General features: G+C 39.7%; 1 protein-coding gene across 1 annotated transcript; it reads right to left on the minus strand.

Moving 5' to 3' along the window:
- Positions 1-245: 245 nt before the first annotated feature.
- itcha (itchy E3 ubiquitin protein ligase a) lies at positions 246-17244 on the minus strand. The gene is made up of 24 exons (XM_070840434.1): positions 17158-17244; positions 16022-16092; positions 15552-15693; positions 12976-13100; positions 11853-11984; positions 11202-11250; positions 10864-11042; positions 10389-10632; positions 10080-10175; positions 9645-9819; positions 8690-8759; positions 8438-8522; positions 7511-7639; positions 7024-7096; positions 6782-6853; positions 6585-6673; positions 6247-6406; positions 5878-6011; positions 4903-5043; positions 4375-4495; positions 4111-4215; positions 3913-4009; positions 3504-3576; positions 246-2978 (listed from the first exon to the last, which is right to left on the minus strand). The coding sequence occupies exons 2-24, from the start codon at positions 16044-16046 to the stop codon at positions 2879-2881; spliced, it is 2616 nt and encodes an 871-aa protein (XP_070696535.1). The 5' UTR covers positions 16047-16092; positions 17158-17244; the 3' UTR covers positions 246-2878.
- Between the last annotated feature and the right edge of the window lie 320 nt (positions 17245-17564).

Raw genomic sequence — 17564 nt, forward strand, 5'->3', positions numbered from 1 at the left:
TTATGGAAATAGATACGGAGATGGAATGATTATAAGACTGGATCAAGAAGTTATGGCTGAGGGGTGCACAGTGCCATTTTCAATTCCCTTGAGACACTGTTGGGAAAGTGAAGGAGGACAATTGGCAAAACATTTGTTGTCAAATTAAAGAAACAAAAGAAGAGATGAACTGAGTGTAGGACATTGTAAAACAAATGTGGAAAATGTTGGGGTGATGAAAAATAATGAGCACTACACACGTGTCCTGCAGGAGCCCAGTGTTTTAATCATTTTATTACTGTTTTTTTCTCTCAATCAGTCCAGTCCATTGTTGCATGAAACCCCTCCTCCAAATAAATAGTATTCAACTTTTGACTTCCATTTATCTAAAAACTCAGAGCCTCAAAAAAGAAACAAACAGTGATTACACTATCAACATGATTTACAATGCAATTGGTACAACTAAAACACTATCTTGCATATTTCTATACATTTAACTGCCCCATGATCTGGAACATAGCAGTGATTAAACAGTGAAGTGGTTAATTCAACCAGTCTGGAGTGTCAAGGTGCTTTATTATAAGTTGTAATCTGTTAAAATATTCAACAGTCAACATTTGAATCACAAAACTTTTTTTTTGTTTTTTTAAAATCAAGGTTCTTTTTTTGTGTTTACAATTATCTCTTCACAAGTCTGCACACCAGTAGCTACACGGTGAGTTTCGTAGGTGTGCGTGTGCTGAATTACTGCCAGTAAAGAGGAAAATGTGAGATCATGTGACAACCGAGTATAAAGAAAGAAGTAAATGGTATCAACTGAGGATTAATATACCTGTCAGGTCAGTGAGGCAGAGCTCAAGTCTTCGAGAACAACCAGCATTGACATTACGCAATGACTTTCTGAGTAAGTTGTGTAGATACGTCCTTCGTCAGTTTACTGTGAAATTAAAGGGAACTTGCTGAAACTGAATTTGTAATAACTTGTCAATGATCTGGGATACACACTGAAATGACACCACATATTTTACACCACGCTGTCCACACACATAAACAGCACACAGCTTGATGCTTGGACTTATCGTTAAAAAATATCACTTTAAGACTGAAATTCTGTCCATATTCTGGACTGAAAATTGTAGCAGAGTAAACTTTGTTTACATTTTTGTACTTCAGTGTTACCCACTAATCTAATAAAGGACAACTAACAGCTAAGTGGTGACATCTGATGTGAAATGACATCATTTGGGGGATGTTGGTAACTAGGACTTTCAAGTCCAAATGGTTTGCAAAAAATGAGTAAATATAGTCCTTTGGTAGCTCGTTTCATAGTCATTTTCTTAAAGTGATACTCTACCTGACACTGAAAAGAAACTTTGATGGTTTTGATGATAGCTGAGCTGTTTTTTGGAAAAGACATGGAATACACTAGGCCTGTACAAATCGGAATAACTAACACCCTATAAAACTAGGGCCATTTTCTGTTACATTAATTCAAATGTTGCTTATCAGCTTATGCCTGCAACTCAGAGGGATCCACTGCTTGTTTGAAGTAAATGTATTAAGATATTAAACACATTTTCTATTTTGTAAGTATATTTACATTAACTGCATTAGCCACTTAACACAATAACAGGATTCAGTATCTGCATTACTGATCTCGGATAATACTTGGCTACCATTCAGTGGGAATAGGTCATTATTGGACTAATCATTGTTACCTACTACACACAACATCCTAACAGTCCCACGTCATTAGTAACAGCTCATAATTATCAAGAAAAGACTTCTCAGTCTCCCTGACTGGTGAAGGAGGTGACTATCCGTGTTCAAACAGGCTGATATTACACACAGCACAGACCAATATGGGGAAGGCAAAGTTTATCAAATCAAAACACAGCCAGACCAGTTTCACCACATACGCTTGCAAATATGCAAATGTTCTCTACTTCATCTTACGAATTAAAATCAATAGTATATGCTGAAACTTATCAAAGTGTTATAAAATGATCAAACAAATCACTGTTTGGCTCTATTATTGGCAAAAATGTTTTCTACAAAACTATTGCACATAAAAATACAACCTCTCTTAAGAACAATCACAACCGCCTTACTATTCACTTAACTATGTGCAAACTAGTTTCAACTCATTAGAAAGTTAAGTAATCAAGCTGTCAAAATAAGAGAAATTATTATTTCAATTAGTATGATCGTCTTTATCAAAGTTATTAAACAAACTGCACATGTGCTACGGAAGTCAGTCCAAACAGTCAGCTGATAAAAAAAAAAAAAAAAAAAATCATCCATTCATCCATCCTTTCAACGAACAAAATAAAAGTTGAGCCCGAAAGACCCCAAACCATATATGTGCCTCTGATGTTGCTTTTAGATATGAACCTTTTTTATTTTAATTCAAAATGCACAAATATGGTTCTTTCCTCTAAAATTCTTATCACTAGTGCATAGACCCGACAAGGCGGCTCTTAAGAAGTTACTACTGCACAGATTCACAGATGTACGTGTAGAAACTGCACTTGCGCAACGTACAGCGAGTGCAGACATGACAGGGTGAGAAAGGCATCTCTTCGGCCTCCGTCACCTCATAGTGGGCTGGTCAAGGCTAAGCGAGATCAGCTGGATTAGGGTAACTGGTCATACAGGTGAGAAGTGAAACAGGGTGAGGAGGACTCACAAGTCTCTTGTGGGAAAAAAACAAATTTATAATAACACCTTAGAAACAGTTATTACTGCATATGATCGTGTGACAGAAAAGAAAGATTTGTACGTCACTCTACCAGTTTATAAGCAGCTCCTGGCTGCAAGGAGAATCTGTTAAAAAGTGCTCTTGTCTGAAATGAATATGGCTCCTCCAACCCAGCCTGCAGCTCCTGCTCTTGTTGCATTACTCCTGCCCGAAACCTTCTGTCTCCTCTATGGCGAACATGAGCTTCTCCTTCAGCTGCTCATAGCTCTTGTAAGGAGGAAGGTCCAGACGATTAAAGCTACAAGAAGAAAAGAGACAGAAACTAAATGACTCTTCACAGAAATATATTGTATCAATGTTTGACCTCAAACCTTTTTCCATTGTATCTCTTTACACAGATATGAAACAAAGTACTTAAAATTATGCTTAATGGACAGATTTTGACATAAATGCTGATGAATGTTTTGCTTTTGTTCTTGTTCAGTGCTATTTATGAAATTCCGATCTGATCTGATGACAAATGTGGACTCTTTTTACTGCTGCACTGCAGCATAACAGCATCTGCTAAGTAAATGTTTATATAACACTTGTAAATTATATTACTCACGGTACAACAACAACAGATCCTCACACAGTATTATGTAACTTTAAATATCAAATCAAAGACTAACAATGAAGAAAGGCTGGTGACTGGTTAAATGAGAAATAACTAAAAGGGTTTTGTCATGAAAGTGTAATCCTGCATCAGTTTGAACCAGGCACCGGTCAAATACCTGAAGCCTGAGGGCTACTACAAAAGTAGAAGTAGATTAACTGGTCTTACCATGTGTGGCTTCGTGGAAGCCAGTTCTCTTTTCCCACCTTTTCTATGCAGAACTTTTGGGGGCCGTTGCTTCCTATATTAATCAATAACACACAAAGAAAATGAAATTAGAAAGTAAATACTGATGTGACATATGTGCATGTGTGTGTGTGTCCTCTTGCATTACTTAATTAGGCCAGAAAACTGGGGGAACACCCAAAGTATGGGAACCACAGTGTTTTCTGGGGCCATTTGGATGAACCCCACTAGGAGAGCAAAGTGTCAAAATATTTGATTAGTGATGGTTAGGGTCAGGGTCAGGGATAGGTTAGTGTTTGTTAGTTACAGTATACATTGTGTCTATGGGAAGTCACCACAAAGCCAGCGACACATACTGTGTGTGTGTGTGTGTGTGTGTTGTTTTGCGTACCCATCAGGTCGGCGAAGCCACCCACAGGAAGACGACAGGTTCCTGTAACAAACTGCAGCAGTCTCATCCTCTTCTCGTTGTCCATCTCCTTCACAAACTGTCAACAGATCATTCTGTGTTAATAGCAGCATCCAGTGAAGTATCTGAAGCAAAGACAAATGTTGACCCAGTCACTTTTGATTTTGAGTGAGTACCAACCTGCCAGAACCAGAGGATCTGTTTGCTACTCCGGGCATAATGTCTGTAGATTGTGTTCCTCTGCCAGTCCACCAGGTCAATCTCCTGCATCCCACACAGCATCACCTACAGGTGAGGCGAAGCAAGATCATTACTGTGTGGACAACACATTTTTCTCCACTGCAGAATCAAAGACCAACAGCTCATCCAAAGACCAACACGAGACCAAACAAACTGTCCAGTTTTGGGAAAGCTTGTAAAGAACAGGTGTAGTTACTTCAATACCTCTAATTCCTTAGCATCAAAGTATTGAAGGTATTGCTGCGGCAAAACTTCATTAAAGCCTTCAAAGAATGCTTGAGTCTGCTCCTCCACACCTCTGGACAGCCTCCACTCTGCCACCAATCTGTATACAGAAATATACAGAGGATAAACGCAACAAAACAAAACAATGAAACATACTGAGGGAATTGACATTCATGGATGCTTAAACTATAAGTTAATGGTCTAAATGTTACATCAAATGAAAAGTGTAGAAACTAAATTAAAGAACTAAGTAATACTGTTAACTCTCCTTTGAATGCTGATGTGTATATATACTAGTTAATGACCTCTTTATTACTTATCACTGCACCATTAACATGTACTGTATAAAACATTACACATTACAGGAAATGTGGTATTTATTATACTGTTGCAGTTATTGCAAGTCAGTCTGCGTAAGCCTATCAGTGCAGTCTGTAATGTGTGAATGTAAATGTGGGGTTTTGAGGACAGATGGTGGATGTGAAGCTGCAGTAGATGAAGCTGTACCTGATGTACTCCTCCTTATTTTCCTCAGTTACTTGGATATTCCCTCCGTCTGGTTTCAGCTCGTGGGTGGTGACCTCCCCAAGGATCTCTTTGTCAACCGAAAAGAACATCTCCAGACCACACTCCTCTATGTTATTATCCCTGCAAGCCAAAGAATCATTATCATTATAAATACGGTTAAAATAGCAATGCGGGAAAGCAAGCAGAGAGCACACACGTGTACCAGGCGACACACTCATCTTAAGTCTTCTCATAAATAACAGAAAGAGTCGGGATCTGCCTCACGATACAGACAGTGAAAGAGAATTCTTTAAGTATATCCCAATCCTGAACAGGTACATTAAGACACTGCAAAGTCCAAGTGAAATAGATTTATATGTGCATTTGTCATCTAACTGTAAGATTTTTAGGTATTATTCAGAATTTTATGTACAGAGCAAGGTGGTGATTGCATGGAATGTGAAGGAGGAGAGATGTAAATAAAAAAACTCCCATCTGGAGGCGATAACCTCTCAAAATAAACACCATTACAAAACAAAACAACAAAACACTGACTCTATGGTTGTCAGCTGTATTCAGAGGCTTAAAAGCACAATTCATAGTTTATAAATTTATAATAAGTCTGTAGGCTGTAGGTATAAATAAATGATATAGCTTTAAAGGAATAGCTGATTTTATATATATATATATATATATATATATATATATATATATATATATATATATATATTTTAATAATTTGATGAGAACATTAACACCACTCTCACTACTGTATGGTAAAGTATTGCATAGCTTAGCTTTGTATAAAGATGGGGGGCTATATGCCAGATTATTCCTCAGTACCAGTAACTTCACAGCAAACAAGAACCGCGCCATTTGAAGTGGCAGAGACATTCTCGCTTGTCCATTATCTACATGTCCAGCGGCTACCCACCCACCAAGTTCACACATTAAGGTTTGTATCCCTCGACCTACTTGATCCAGATGAGCGAGTTGTAAAACTCTGGATCTATGGACTCCAGGTCTTTGAGGGCCAGAGGTTTGTTCAGAATACGCTTGTAGAAGGGGAGGGAGAAACCTGTGTCGATGAATTTGCCATGGAACAAGGCCTGGAAAGGGACAATGCAGGATGGTCGGGTGAACAAATAACAAAAACAAGAGCCAGACATGATACTATAATACTAAATATAATACTATAATAATATAAAAGGAGATTGACCATACGGTCATAAAATTTACTGTATTACGTAAATTCATTCCCTCCTGAGCTATAAGACATAATCATAAGCCCACATGTATGTTTGTTGATGCCACACTAACTGTGCTGAGAAATAGTGCAATTACCATGGCAATGAAGCGCCCAATGAACTTGAAGTACTTGAGGTGATCAGGGTTGATGTAAGAGGCAGGGTTGATCTGCAGACAGTAGTTGTCCTTGCCAGCATACTCAAACAAACAGTACATGGGGTTCAATACCTCATGAGAGAGCAAGAAGAACCATTCCCTGAAAATAACCGCAGAGGACAAATAAAAACAATTAGGCGAAAGTGGTCAAACTGGTTGAGTAACAGGTTTTAAGTTTTGTGAGGCAAGGGTGGTGTCAAAAACCTACAAATGAGAACAAAACACACCTTATGAGTTACACAACAAGACTTAAGTTGTGAAAATTCAGTTAAAATTACCTGGCCACACCTCCGTAGTCCAAGCCTTCCTCTCCAGGGAAAATGATCCACAGTCTACGCCTCAGATCTTGAGGGTGGAAGCTCATGATCTTTGAATGCAGACAAAGAATTACAGAATAAAAACACACCCGAAACAATGACAAGACAACACTGACAGACGGAGAACTGAAAAGAAGACAGTGTACTGAAATCATCACCTGTTGGAATGAGTCCTCAAACAAAGTTTTCCGGGAGACGGTAATTTTAATGTGCTGAGGCATCGACAATTGCTGCGAGGGAAATTAAAAAAAACAAATCAGAACAATTTAGACAATTTGAAAACCAGTGAACACACTTTTATCTTTGCACACTCTAGAGACACGATTGTGCATATTCAAGCAGCATAAAAGGTAAAGAAAGATCCAACAATTTTCTTGTGGACAATCTGTGCAGCACTTACCTGACACCAGAACCTGAAGTATTGCACTTTGGCTTTAAAGTCCCTGACATAGGTTATCTGTGGCCCATTTTCACTGTGGAAAAAAACAAGATTTTCAAAAATTGCCCATTCATCAAGCACATTTATATCCATGACTTGAAAGGTGATTTGTAATTATGCTTCCAGTGTATTACAGTATTCTGCTTTTAGGTTTTATTTCAGGCTAATAATCACTGACCATCGTAATGAGGATCACCTGACATTATACCAATCTCTGATTTAAATGCATTTAAACCTGCACTGATCAAGATTTTCACTTTAAATCCAATTGCTAAATTAATTAATTTTAATTTAAAATCATGAATCTGCATCTTCGGGATGATTGGACAACAACTGATGGCCAAGTATCAGTTTTGTAAAAAGGCACATATCCTGAAGTTAGTGCACCTCCTGTAAGGTGTGTATTTAACTTAAAGATGTTAATGCCGACATTCAAACATGGGCTTACAGTGAGGATTTCCCTGTGCGAGGATCAATGTAGGTTGTGGTTCGCCTGTTGTGGTCTACAAAGTAGGGAATACCGTCCACAGTGAACCTCATCTCCCAACCCTCTGGCAGGGGCTTGTCATTCAGCAGCCTGAACAAAGAAAGTCCACATGAATATCATCTACATAATCGTTGAAAAAAAAAATACACACAAAATTTGCATTGCAGGTGAGGTTTGGCAAACAAAGAACAGGAGAAAATGTGCATTAAAAACACAGAGGCTTTCTTGATATAAACAAGGTCACGGGGTATTTGGCTGATATACAGACATAACTGCAGAGTGATATTAATATTAAATATATCTATCAATATAATTCAATGGCTAGTTTCTCTTTTGAAAACAGAATACAGAAGAGGTCCATAGTCAGTCATTTAATCCGATACTCTTTCCTTTGTACACACAAAACGTCAGTCAAAGTTTATTAATGACTCTGTCCCCTACAAAAACAGCAATGTCGCAATACAACCAATATATTTGAAGAAGTTTTAGTTATGTTAAACTTTCTCCATTCTGTATTTCCACCACTTTTGCATTATCCACCAGCTAACTCATTACAGGTGAGGACAGTTCTGTTCCTCTGCCGAGTCTAAGGGCAGATAGGGGGAATTTCTTACTTCAAGAAGTTGCCTTTATTCATCTGCCTGTAAGGAGGACCAAATATTTTATATCACTCAATTTTCCGAGTTAAGGACTGATTTTCCAGTCTGAAGTGTTTCAGTAATAGTTGCAAGATGCTGATACGTTAGCGCCTCTTACAGGCAATTAAAACAAAAGTGCAGCTAAGTAAGGCAGAGACCTTTATGCTCTGTATCATAAAAATGTATGACAACATCAAGATGCACATTACATGACACGCGCACACACACACACACACAGGCATACACTCACCCTTGCGTCCTGGGGTCCTCCCACTGTGTCGTCCGAGTCGGATGATGAACAAAATACACTCGGCCATTGGTGTCCGTTCTCTTTTCTGACATAAAAAAAAAAGCATTTTCTTAAAATGTATAATTCAGTAACAATTCACTGCCATACATCTATACTAAGATCGCAGCCATAGTCCTAGAAAATATCTTTATCGTGAGTGTTTTTCTACCATTTCATTAACAACAGCAAAAATAAATGCCCAGTAATATTTACCCCAACCATGTGGCAGAGGTCCCAGCGGGTCAAACTCTTTATTTGCCGTGGCTGCCAACTGGTCTTGGAGCTGCCCCAGAAAGATAAAGGGACACATGTTGATTAAGTCTGACAAGATGTACAAACTGCCTTAGTCACAAGTGTAGTGTAGTTAAAATGCATCATCAAGCGTGTGTCATTTAACGCGTGTTGGCCATGGCTATCCATTATTAGGATGGTACAGAGGCACAGTCTGCCTCATCTGAGCCTATTTCAGATCTGAGAGCCAAACTAGACTGAGAAGCAGCAGCGATGTCACACATGTAAACTTAGAGTAGAAATGATAAAGACTAAAAAGGTTTTACAATAATGTTTCCTTTGCAGCTTTATTATATTTTTAATGTGAGATGACTTAGAGCAGTGTTCCTCCTAGGGGCCCACTGCCCTGCTTGTTTTAGAAGTTTCCCTGCTCTAACACACCTGATTCAAAAGATAGATGATGTCATTTGAATCAGGTGTATTGAAGCTGGGCAACATTTAAAACATGCAGGGCAGTGGGTCTCCAGGAGGACGATTGGAAAACAGAGAAAAGAATAGAGAAAATGCAAATCAAGCAAACAAAATAATGATTATCTGTGTTATCTTTTAAACACATGCACAGCCTGTAGGAATAAAGTAAACCAGCCTTAAATCTCTCTGTCTCTTACATTTACATTCATCTGCTGAAGGTGGAAAGTTTCTCTGTGCTCATCTTAAATCTCTGTTTAATCATATTCACATATTCTGTCTTTTATGGGGAAAAGGAGCAAATGTAACTTTAAGAATACCTTATATCAACGTAAGTTAATTTTTGTGGAGAAACTATACCAGATACAAATTATTATTCAAAAGGAGGCTATTTTTATAATCCATATATCATGTCTGGGATCTCTGTGTAAATCAAAGCAAATAAATGTTTTTATGTGGCAACTCTCACCCCATAAATAAATCGCTGGTTGAACTGCTGCATGGCGCCCTGCAGCTGGCTGCGCTGGTGCTGCCACTCCTCATAATTACGCACTGACTCCTGCGTGGGGCGTTGCCACGTAGTAGTTCGGGTGATGTGATCGACATAGTACACCCTGCCCATCGGGTCCACCCTGCGTTCCCACCTACAGAAAAGGGAGAATAAAAAGAAGGTAGTGCTGGGCAGACCGTGTAGGCCAAATGTAAATGTGCCTAAGGGCTCTAACTGAATACCACGAATACCAGACACACAACTTGTTGTAATCTCTTGAAGGACTTTGACTTTGTCATTGACATTCAATAACAAAAAAGTTCACTATTCTAATCAGATATTTTTATGCAGAGCAGAGCAAAAAGCATGTTTTGTGTATTCATAGTATAAAAGATGAACCAAGTGTGCTGGTACCCTGTAGGCAGAGGCTCAGGCCTGTCCCAGGTTGTCCTTTTCTCAATGTGATCCACATAATACACCCGTCCGTTCTGGTCCACCCTTTGCTCCCACCTGCAGAGACAATACAAATGAGAGCGCAAAGGTAAAGCAAAGGAGACGCGATATGAATGGAGGTCAACTACAGAGCAAAGAGCAGAGGGATTTTTTAAATCCCTACCACTTACAAATACATAATACAATAACACAAAGGGGTATTTCTATGGCTGCAGCTTATTGTATTGTTATTGTACAATTATTATATTGTTTAGTGCCTTGCTCTTTTACCCTGGTGGTAAAGGACCATTATTCATGGGTGTGATTCTGGGAGCTGTTGTGGCCAGAGCTGTAGAGGCAGAGGTCCCTGGTGTGAGGCCACTTGCTGTCTGAGAGGAAGCTGCTGTGGCTGCTCCGGCTGCTCCGGCACCTGAGTCATCCTGCTGATTTGAACACCCACTAGCTGACGCCTGAGAGGAGCCATCTGAAGCCGGACCTTCACTCAGTTCACTGGGGGAGGAACTGCTGGAAGAGGCTGGGGAGTGGTGAGGATGGCAGAGACAGGAGAGAAAACCTTTTAATTGTTGAACGGATGCAGAGGTGAAATTGCTTTGATCAAAGTCAGTAGACACAGTGCAAACATCTTTTGGTCAAAGACAATCCAAAGTATGTAAGAATGCTAAATGATTGGTATGTAGCGTGACAGAAATGTAAAATTATACGCAAGTTAAAGTTATATTGTTAAGTCTTTTGTCTTGCTTCCTACTTGGTGAGGGTGCAGGTCTGCGGGGTGTAGCAGGAGGAGGCCGGGCTGGTCTGGGAGGACGTGAGGCATTGGAGCCCCCTGGAGACCGGGAAGGAGAACCCGTGCCATTGACGGCATGACCATTAGGTACAATGACCCACTCCTCTGAGTCACTGGAGGGAGATGTGTCTCTGCTTGACCTGGCGATCAAAATATTAAAATGATTTTATAGGTTTTAAAATAGTAAACACACAAACATCAGTCAGAAATATATTTTTGTCTCACCAAACCCCTAACTGAAGACTTACACAGACAAACATGTATAGGCCTATAAATAGAATATTAAAAGTGTACTAAACCTGTTGCCAGTGTCTCCATTTTGTCTTGCATTTCCATTTGGAATAGTAACTAGTGACAGAAGAAAAAGACCACAAGCGACATCATTAATGTAAAGTAATGTGAGCTGTTACAATAGCAAAACTTGGCATTTACTCAGTATTAGAGAACCAGAGCCTTGCAGACACTGGATTGCTGATACCAATACACCAGCTGAAAGTGATTAATTAATGTGCACACAAGACATACACAACCCCTTCTGATGAGGATCCCTTAGATTTGATAATATAATTGAATACAATATTGAATACAATACAATAATTGTGATGAAGTTATATACCAAGAGAGACATTTTACAATAATGATTTTTACAATTACTTCAATCACATTTGTCGCATTTTTGAGCTACAATTTCCTGTTACTCAACAACTTACACAGATCTCTATATGTATGTCATAGGCTTAGTTGCATGTATCAGTCAAGAACTCTGATCAGAAGACAAAAAAATTTACATATGCAGTTATTACAGTTACTTTTTTCACTCAAAATGATAACTATCAAATAGATTGTGAAAAGAACAGAAGGGAAATCTCTTAGCAATAGCTAAATTAATAGAACTCTTGCTCTCTGGTTGACCTTCTGTAGCAGGTTTGTGACTGTGCGTGGCTCCTTACCTTGTTCTCTCTCTGCTGAGGCGAAGATTTCTGGGTCTACCTGCATGCCGTCCAGACAGATTGACAGGTCACCTACAACATCCCTGGGGTCTCTTTCAGAGCATAGCTGCAGTGTCTGCACCACCTCACATACTGGGAGAGGCACAGAATACAGTGTTAGTGAATGTAGGTGCTTATAATTTATGAGCCTGATGTTGATAAGGCTGCACTGAGGTAGCAGGAACTACCACTGAATATATGCACTTATCAAAATTAAGAGACGTTTCCTTTGAGGGTATATCTCACTGGCCCTTCACAATAATCTCATTCTCAAGGTCACTGTTTTCAACCCTGTTAGTGAGAGTTTGGTGCTCTACAGATGGTAGCGTCAGTCACACTGTCAGCTGAAACCACTTCAGGTCACATGGGGTACAACAACCACCACGGCCTCTATAAAGGAATAAGGTCCAGACTTTTATGTCACATGGTTTCCCCATGCTGACCAGGTCTGGGGGGAGTCACTGTATTAGATTGTAAACACACTCCAAGCAAGCCAAAGATCATAATCTTAGGTGGGGTCTCCAAGGGAAAAGAAAAAAACCTGGCGAGTGGAGCGCATGTTGGTTGTTAAGCTTATCAAAAAGCAATAAAATATTCTCATAACAAACAAGGCAGATATGCACTCATACACATTAAGTGTGCATAGTGACTAGCGTGTGCAACATCTGCCAACTATAATATGATGCTGACAGGCATAGACCCAGAAAATTAATACTGAAAGTGAGATTACAGGGGATATAAATTGTTATTTTTTTAGATAAATGAAAGATGCAGTGGGAGTTTTGTCCTGAATATTTCACAATATTCTGTGGGAATCAACCCCCAGAGCCTAGAAATATTTGCTCCATGCTCAGCTCCTTGGGCAACACATTTTTTCATATTCAAGACTGAGAAGCCAAATATGAGCACACGCAAATAGCTTAAATAGCCTTGCATATACACCAAGATTGCAGCTGTCTTATGCCAGTAAATGGAAAGTTGGAGTGAGTGGAAAGTTGGAGCGCAATACTTTTGACTTAGAATATTTGAAAGAAAACACAACATTACCACTTAGGAGACAGAAAAGCAAGTGGTGTGAACTCACATTTTAAGTTGTTAGCCTTAAGGGTTTCACCGATCTCCAATGTGGCCATTCCCAACATGATGTCTGCTTTCAGTGTCTGGTGGCTCCAAACACGAAAGATCAGCTTGCTAACCGGGGTCACAATTCTGTAGCAAAGTGAGAAAAATGATGAGATGAAGTCAACACCTGAGAAATGAAAATTGAGGATGATCTACACTTACGCTAAAAGGACTTACAGTCGAGTAAATCAGCTGTGAGATGATCAATCAATGATGATTTTGGTAACGTTTTCTTTCTTATGTTGGGGGCAGGTCTACTATATAATGCTTTATAAGGCTTTTATTTCTGTTATCTAATTCATCATTCAAGTCATTCATGAGGTAAAAACCCATAATGTTTGCTGTTTGATGCTTCATTGTGAAGGTTTGTTTTCTTTTCTATGTTCAGAGCAGTTGAACATGTTTTTGTTGAGACCTGAAAGCAATTTTACAACATAACTTCTGGGCTTTGTGCAGGTAAGAATAAGTATATTTTTAGATTGTATGCAGTCTGAGGTATGGATCTTTAATTATTTATGCTATAGAGCTATAATAATAAAATATTGCTGAGGTGGGTTATTAATTTTACCAGTTACTAACTTACAGTGGGGCAAAAAAGTATTTAGTCAGCCACCAATTGTGCAAGTTCTCCCACTTAAAAAGATGAGAGAGGCCTGTAATTTTCATGATAGGTACACTTCAACTATGAGAGACAGAATGGGGGGAAAGAATTCAGGAAATCACATTGTCTGATTTTTAAAGAATTTATTTGCAAATTATGGTGGAAAATAAGTATTTGGTCAATAACAAAAGTTCATCTCAATACTTTGTTATATGCCCTTTGTTGGCAATGACAGAGGTCAAACGTTTTCTGTAAGTCTTCACAAGGTTTTCACACACTGTTGCTGGTATTTTGGCCCATTCCTCCATGCAGATCTCCTCTAGAGCAGTGATGTCGCTGGGCAACACGGACTTTCAACTCCCTCCAAAGATTTTCTACGGGGTTAAGATCTGGAGACTGGCTAGGCCACTCCAGGACCTTGAAATGCTTCTTACGAAGCCACTCCTTCGTTGCCTGGGCGGTGTGTTTGGGATCATTGTCATGCTGAAAGACCCAGCCACGTTTCATCTTCAATGCCCTTGCTGATGGAAGGAGGTTTTCACTCAAAATCTCACGATACATGGCCCCATTCATTCTTTCCTTTACACGGATCAGTCGTCCTGGTCCCTTTACAGAAAAACAGCCCCAAAGCATGATGTTTCCACCCCCACGCTTCACAGTAGGTATGGTGTTCTTTGGATGCAACTCAGCATTCTTTCTCCTCCAAACACGACAAGTTGAGTTTTTACCAAAAAGTTCTATTTTGGTTTCATCTGACCATATGACATTCTCCCAATCCTCTTCTGGATCATCCAAATGCTCTCTAGCAAACTTCAGACGGGCCTGGACATGTACTGGCTTAAGCAGGGGGACACGTCTGGCACTGCAGGATTTGAGTCCCTGGCGGCGTAGTGTGTTACTGATGGTAGCCTTTGTTATTTTGGTCCCAGCTCTCTGCAGGTCATTCACTAGGTCCCCCCGTGTGGTTCTGGGATTTTTGCTCACCGTTCTTGTGATCATTTTGACCCCACGTGGTGAGATCTTGCGTGGAGCCCCAGATCGAGGGAGATTATCAGTGGTCTTGTATGTCTTACATTTTCTAATAATTGCTCCCACAGTTGATTTCTTCACACCAAGCTGCTTACCTATTGCAGATTCAGTCTTCCCAGCCTGGTGCAGGTCTACAATTTTGTTTCTGGTGTCCTTTGACAGCTCTTTGGTCTTGGCCATAGTGGAGTTTGGAGTGTGACTGTTTGAGGTTGTGGACAGGTGTCTTTTATACTGATAACGAGTTCAAACAAGTGCCATTAATACAGGTAACGAGTGGAGGACAGAGGAGCCTCTTAAAGAAGAAGTTACAGGTCTGTGAGAGCCAGAAATCTTGCTTGTTTGTACGTGACCAAATACTTATTTTACCGAGGATTTTACCAATTAATTCATTAAAAATCCTACAATGTGATTTCCTGGATTCTTTCCCCCCATTCTGTTTCTCATAGTTGAAGTGTACCTATGATGAAAATTACAGGCCTCTGTCATCTTTTTAAGTGGGAGAACTTGCACAATTGGTGGCTGACTAAATACTTTTTTGCCCCACTGTATGTGTACACACTTGACTCTATTCCAATGCCCCAATCACCAAGCAGTAAGTGTTGGGCACATGGACTGTGAACTCAGCTGCTATTTTCATTCAGGTACATTCAATATTAATTCTGAAGAAAACCACAAAGTATTTAGTTTACCCCAGCTGAGTAACTTAACACCAGACACAGGCCTGTTTCAACAAGATGAAAGAAGACAACAAAGATAGACTTTACATTTTCAGCATGCAAATAAAACATATATGTTAGCATCCACAGTGCTGTATGTAGACTAAATATCATTCAAATTAATAACATTGATAATTCAATTAGTTGTTAAACTGCTTCCTCTCCTATGACAAACACAACAGTCATACTCACACTGTGATAGCCTGCTTCCATTTCGGACTGTGTGTGTTGTTGCACTTCTCAGTCCTCTTTGATTGGCCACCCACAGCTACCTCAACATACGGACTGGGACCAAACCAGTTCTTTTTGTTTTCCTTCAGCTTGGCTGAAAGCACTAGAGAGGAGAGAGCACCACGGTGAAACTGCAGGTTAAGTGACTTTCAGCAAATCTGAACAGAGTTTATTAGAACCTACATTTGGTAAAGATGCTAAAACTTGGTGATACTATTAACTTATGACTATAAACTACCACTTCCTGTAGCCACCGAGCGCTCAACAACGTCAGTCAGAGACAGCTCTATGGGCAACTTTACTTTACTTTACTTTACTCGAGGAACCTGTGGCTTCCTATTCCCAATGTCAAACAATACTAGACATTACAAATTTGCATCTATATCTTTTTATTGAAAGGCAAGCTTACAAGTCTTGAAACAATAACTCACCTGTGACTTGCAATTGGGCCTTCATGGTTCATCCATAACACTGCAGCTTTGTTTGGCTACACCGAAAGGACCTGCAACCAGCAGCATTGTATGTAAACATGGGACACTCTATATAGGTAACCTACTTAACAGTGATTAGGCTATTAGGTTGCCACAGTCAGTGGAAAATATAGCCTGGCTTTACATACAATGGCAAGAATTGATTAAGGAGGATATCCAAGTAAAACAAAGGGTTCTGGACATCTTAAACAGGTTATGTCTATAATGGACCTAAGTCAAAGAAAAGACTGATAATTATAGATCTCCACAAAAAAAAAGGTGCTAAATATTTCAGGTGCATCTCCATTACAGTATGAATTCAAACTAAAAACTGTTTTAGCATAACATCAACTGTCTATAATCCCACTAACAGGCAGCTGTATTTTATCATCAGCTGACTCTGTCTAACTCACCTTCTACAATATTATTTCACAACTCTGTGTCTGTCAAACGGAGTGTGTTCACACATACAAACTGCACTGACATGCACATCACCCACTGACTTGGTCTAATCTTTGCTATTTCAAGAAACCACCGTGTGCCCTTCATAACGGAAAATCCCATCCGTAACTATATTAAGTCTCACTAAACCCCCACTCCTAATCTTTGGCAGTAGCATTTGACGGGACCAGAGGGTGGTTTAAATGCTTAAGAAAGGGGACACGTTAATATATTTTGACAGGGGGATGCTAAGAGTGAATCATGTAGTAAGATAAAAGTTGTCCAAGAGGCGACGTGTTCCCTCCTGTCTGCAACATGAAGGCAGTTAGCTTGTTAGCTTCATCTGTTAGCAGGGGCTTAGCTAACAGGAGATCTGTTGTCAAGACAACTTCTAACAAGAGCCTCTCATAAAGTAACGCTTTGGTTAGTGGCATTGCTACGACTTAGGTCATTGTTGGCTATAATGTCAATTATTTTTGTGAATCACTCGTAGAAACTGAGAAGTTCCACCACCTGGAGCAACTTTGTTCGCCCTGAGCACCGTGGCTTTAGCTAACCATGCATTAACTAACGCCGCCCGGCTCCCGGAGTCGCTTCGGTCATTTAGTCGAGGAAATCTAACACCTGTCATTCATCTGAAGGCTAAAAGCCCATACCTGACAGAAGCAGACGACAAAGGGCCACAAAGACTTTAGTTTCAGCTTTGCCTAGATTGTTGACAGGTAGCTGCCTGCCATCATAGGGCTGTGTTCCGCTAGCCAGAACCTGCCCAGCTTTTCCGGTATGAGTTTTTCACAATAAACTGGCATATCTACGATATCTAGATTTGGATTATTGATTATAGATTTTTTTTGTAGCATACTATGACTAAAAATTCGATTTTAAAATACAGCCATAAATTCTGCACGATTCAAACATGAAAACACTTGCTAAAATATGTTTTTCTGGATCTTTCCACGAAACCACAGAGTCTTTAGCAGATGGTTTGTTCAGTGGTCACTGATTGTCTCATGGATCTGACCAGAAAGTCCAGTAGCTCAGTAGCGAAGCAAAGATACTGGAC

This window comes from Pempheris klunzingeri, chromosome 2, assembly GCF_042242105.1.
Source record: "Pempheris klunzingeri isolate RE-2024b chromosome 2, fPemKlu1.hap1, whole genome shotgun sequence".
NCBI classification, from domain to species: domain Eukaryota; kingdom Metazoa; phylum Chordata; class Actinopteri; order Acropomatiformes; family Pempheridae; genus Pempheris; species Pempheris klunzingeri.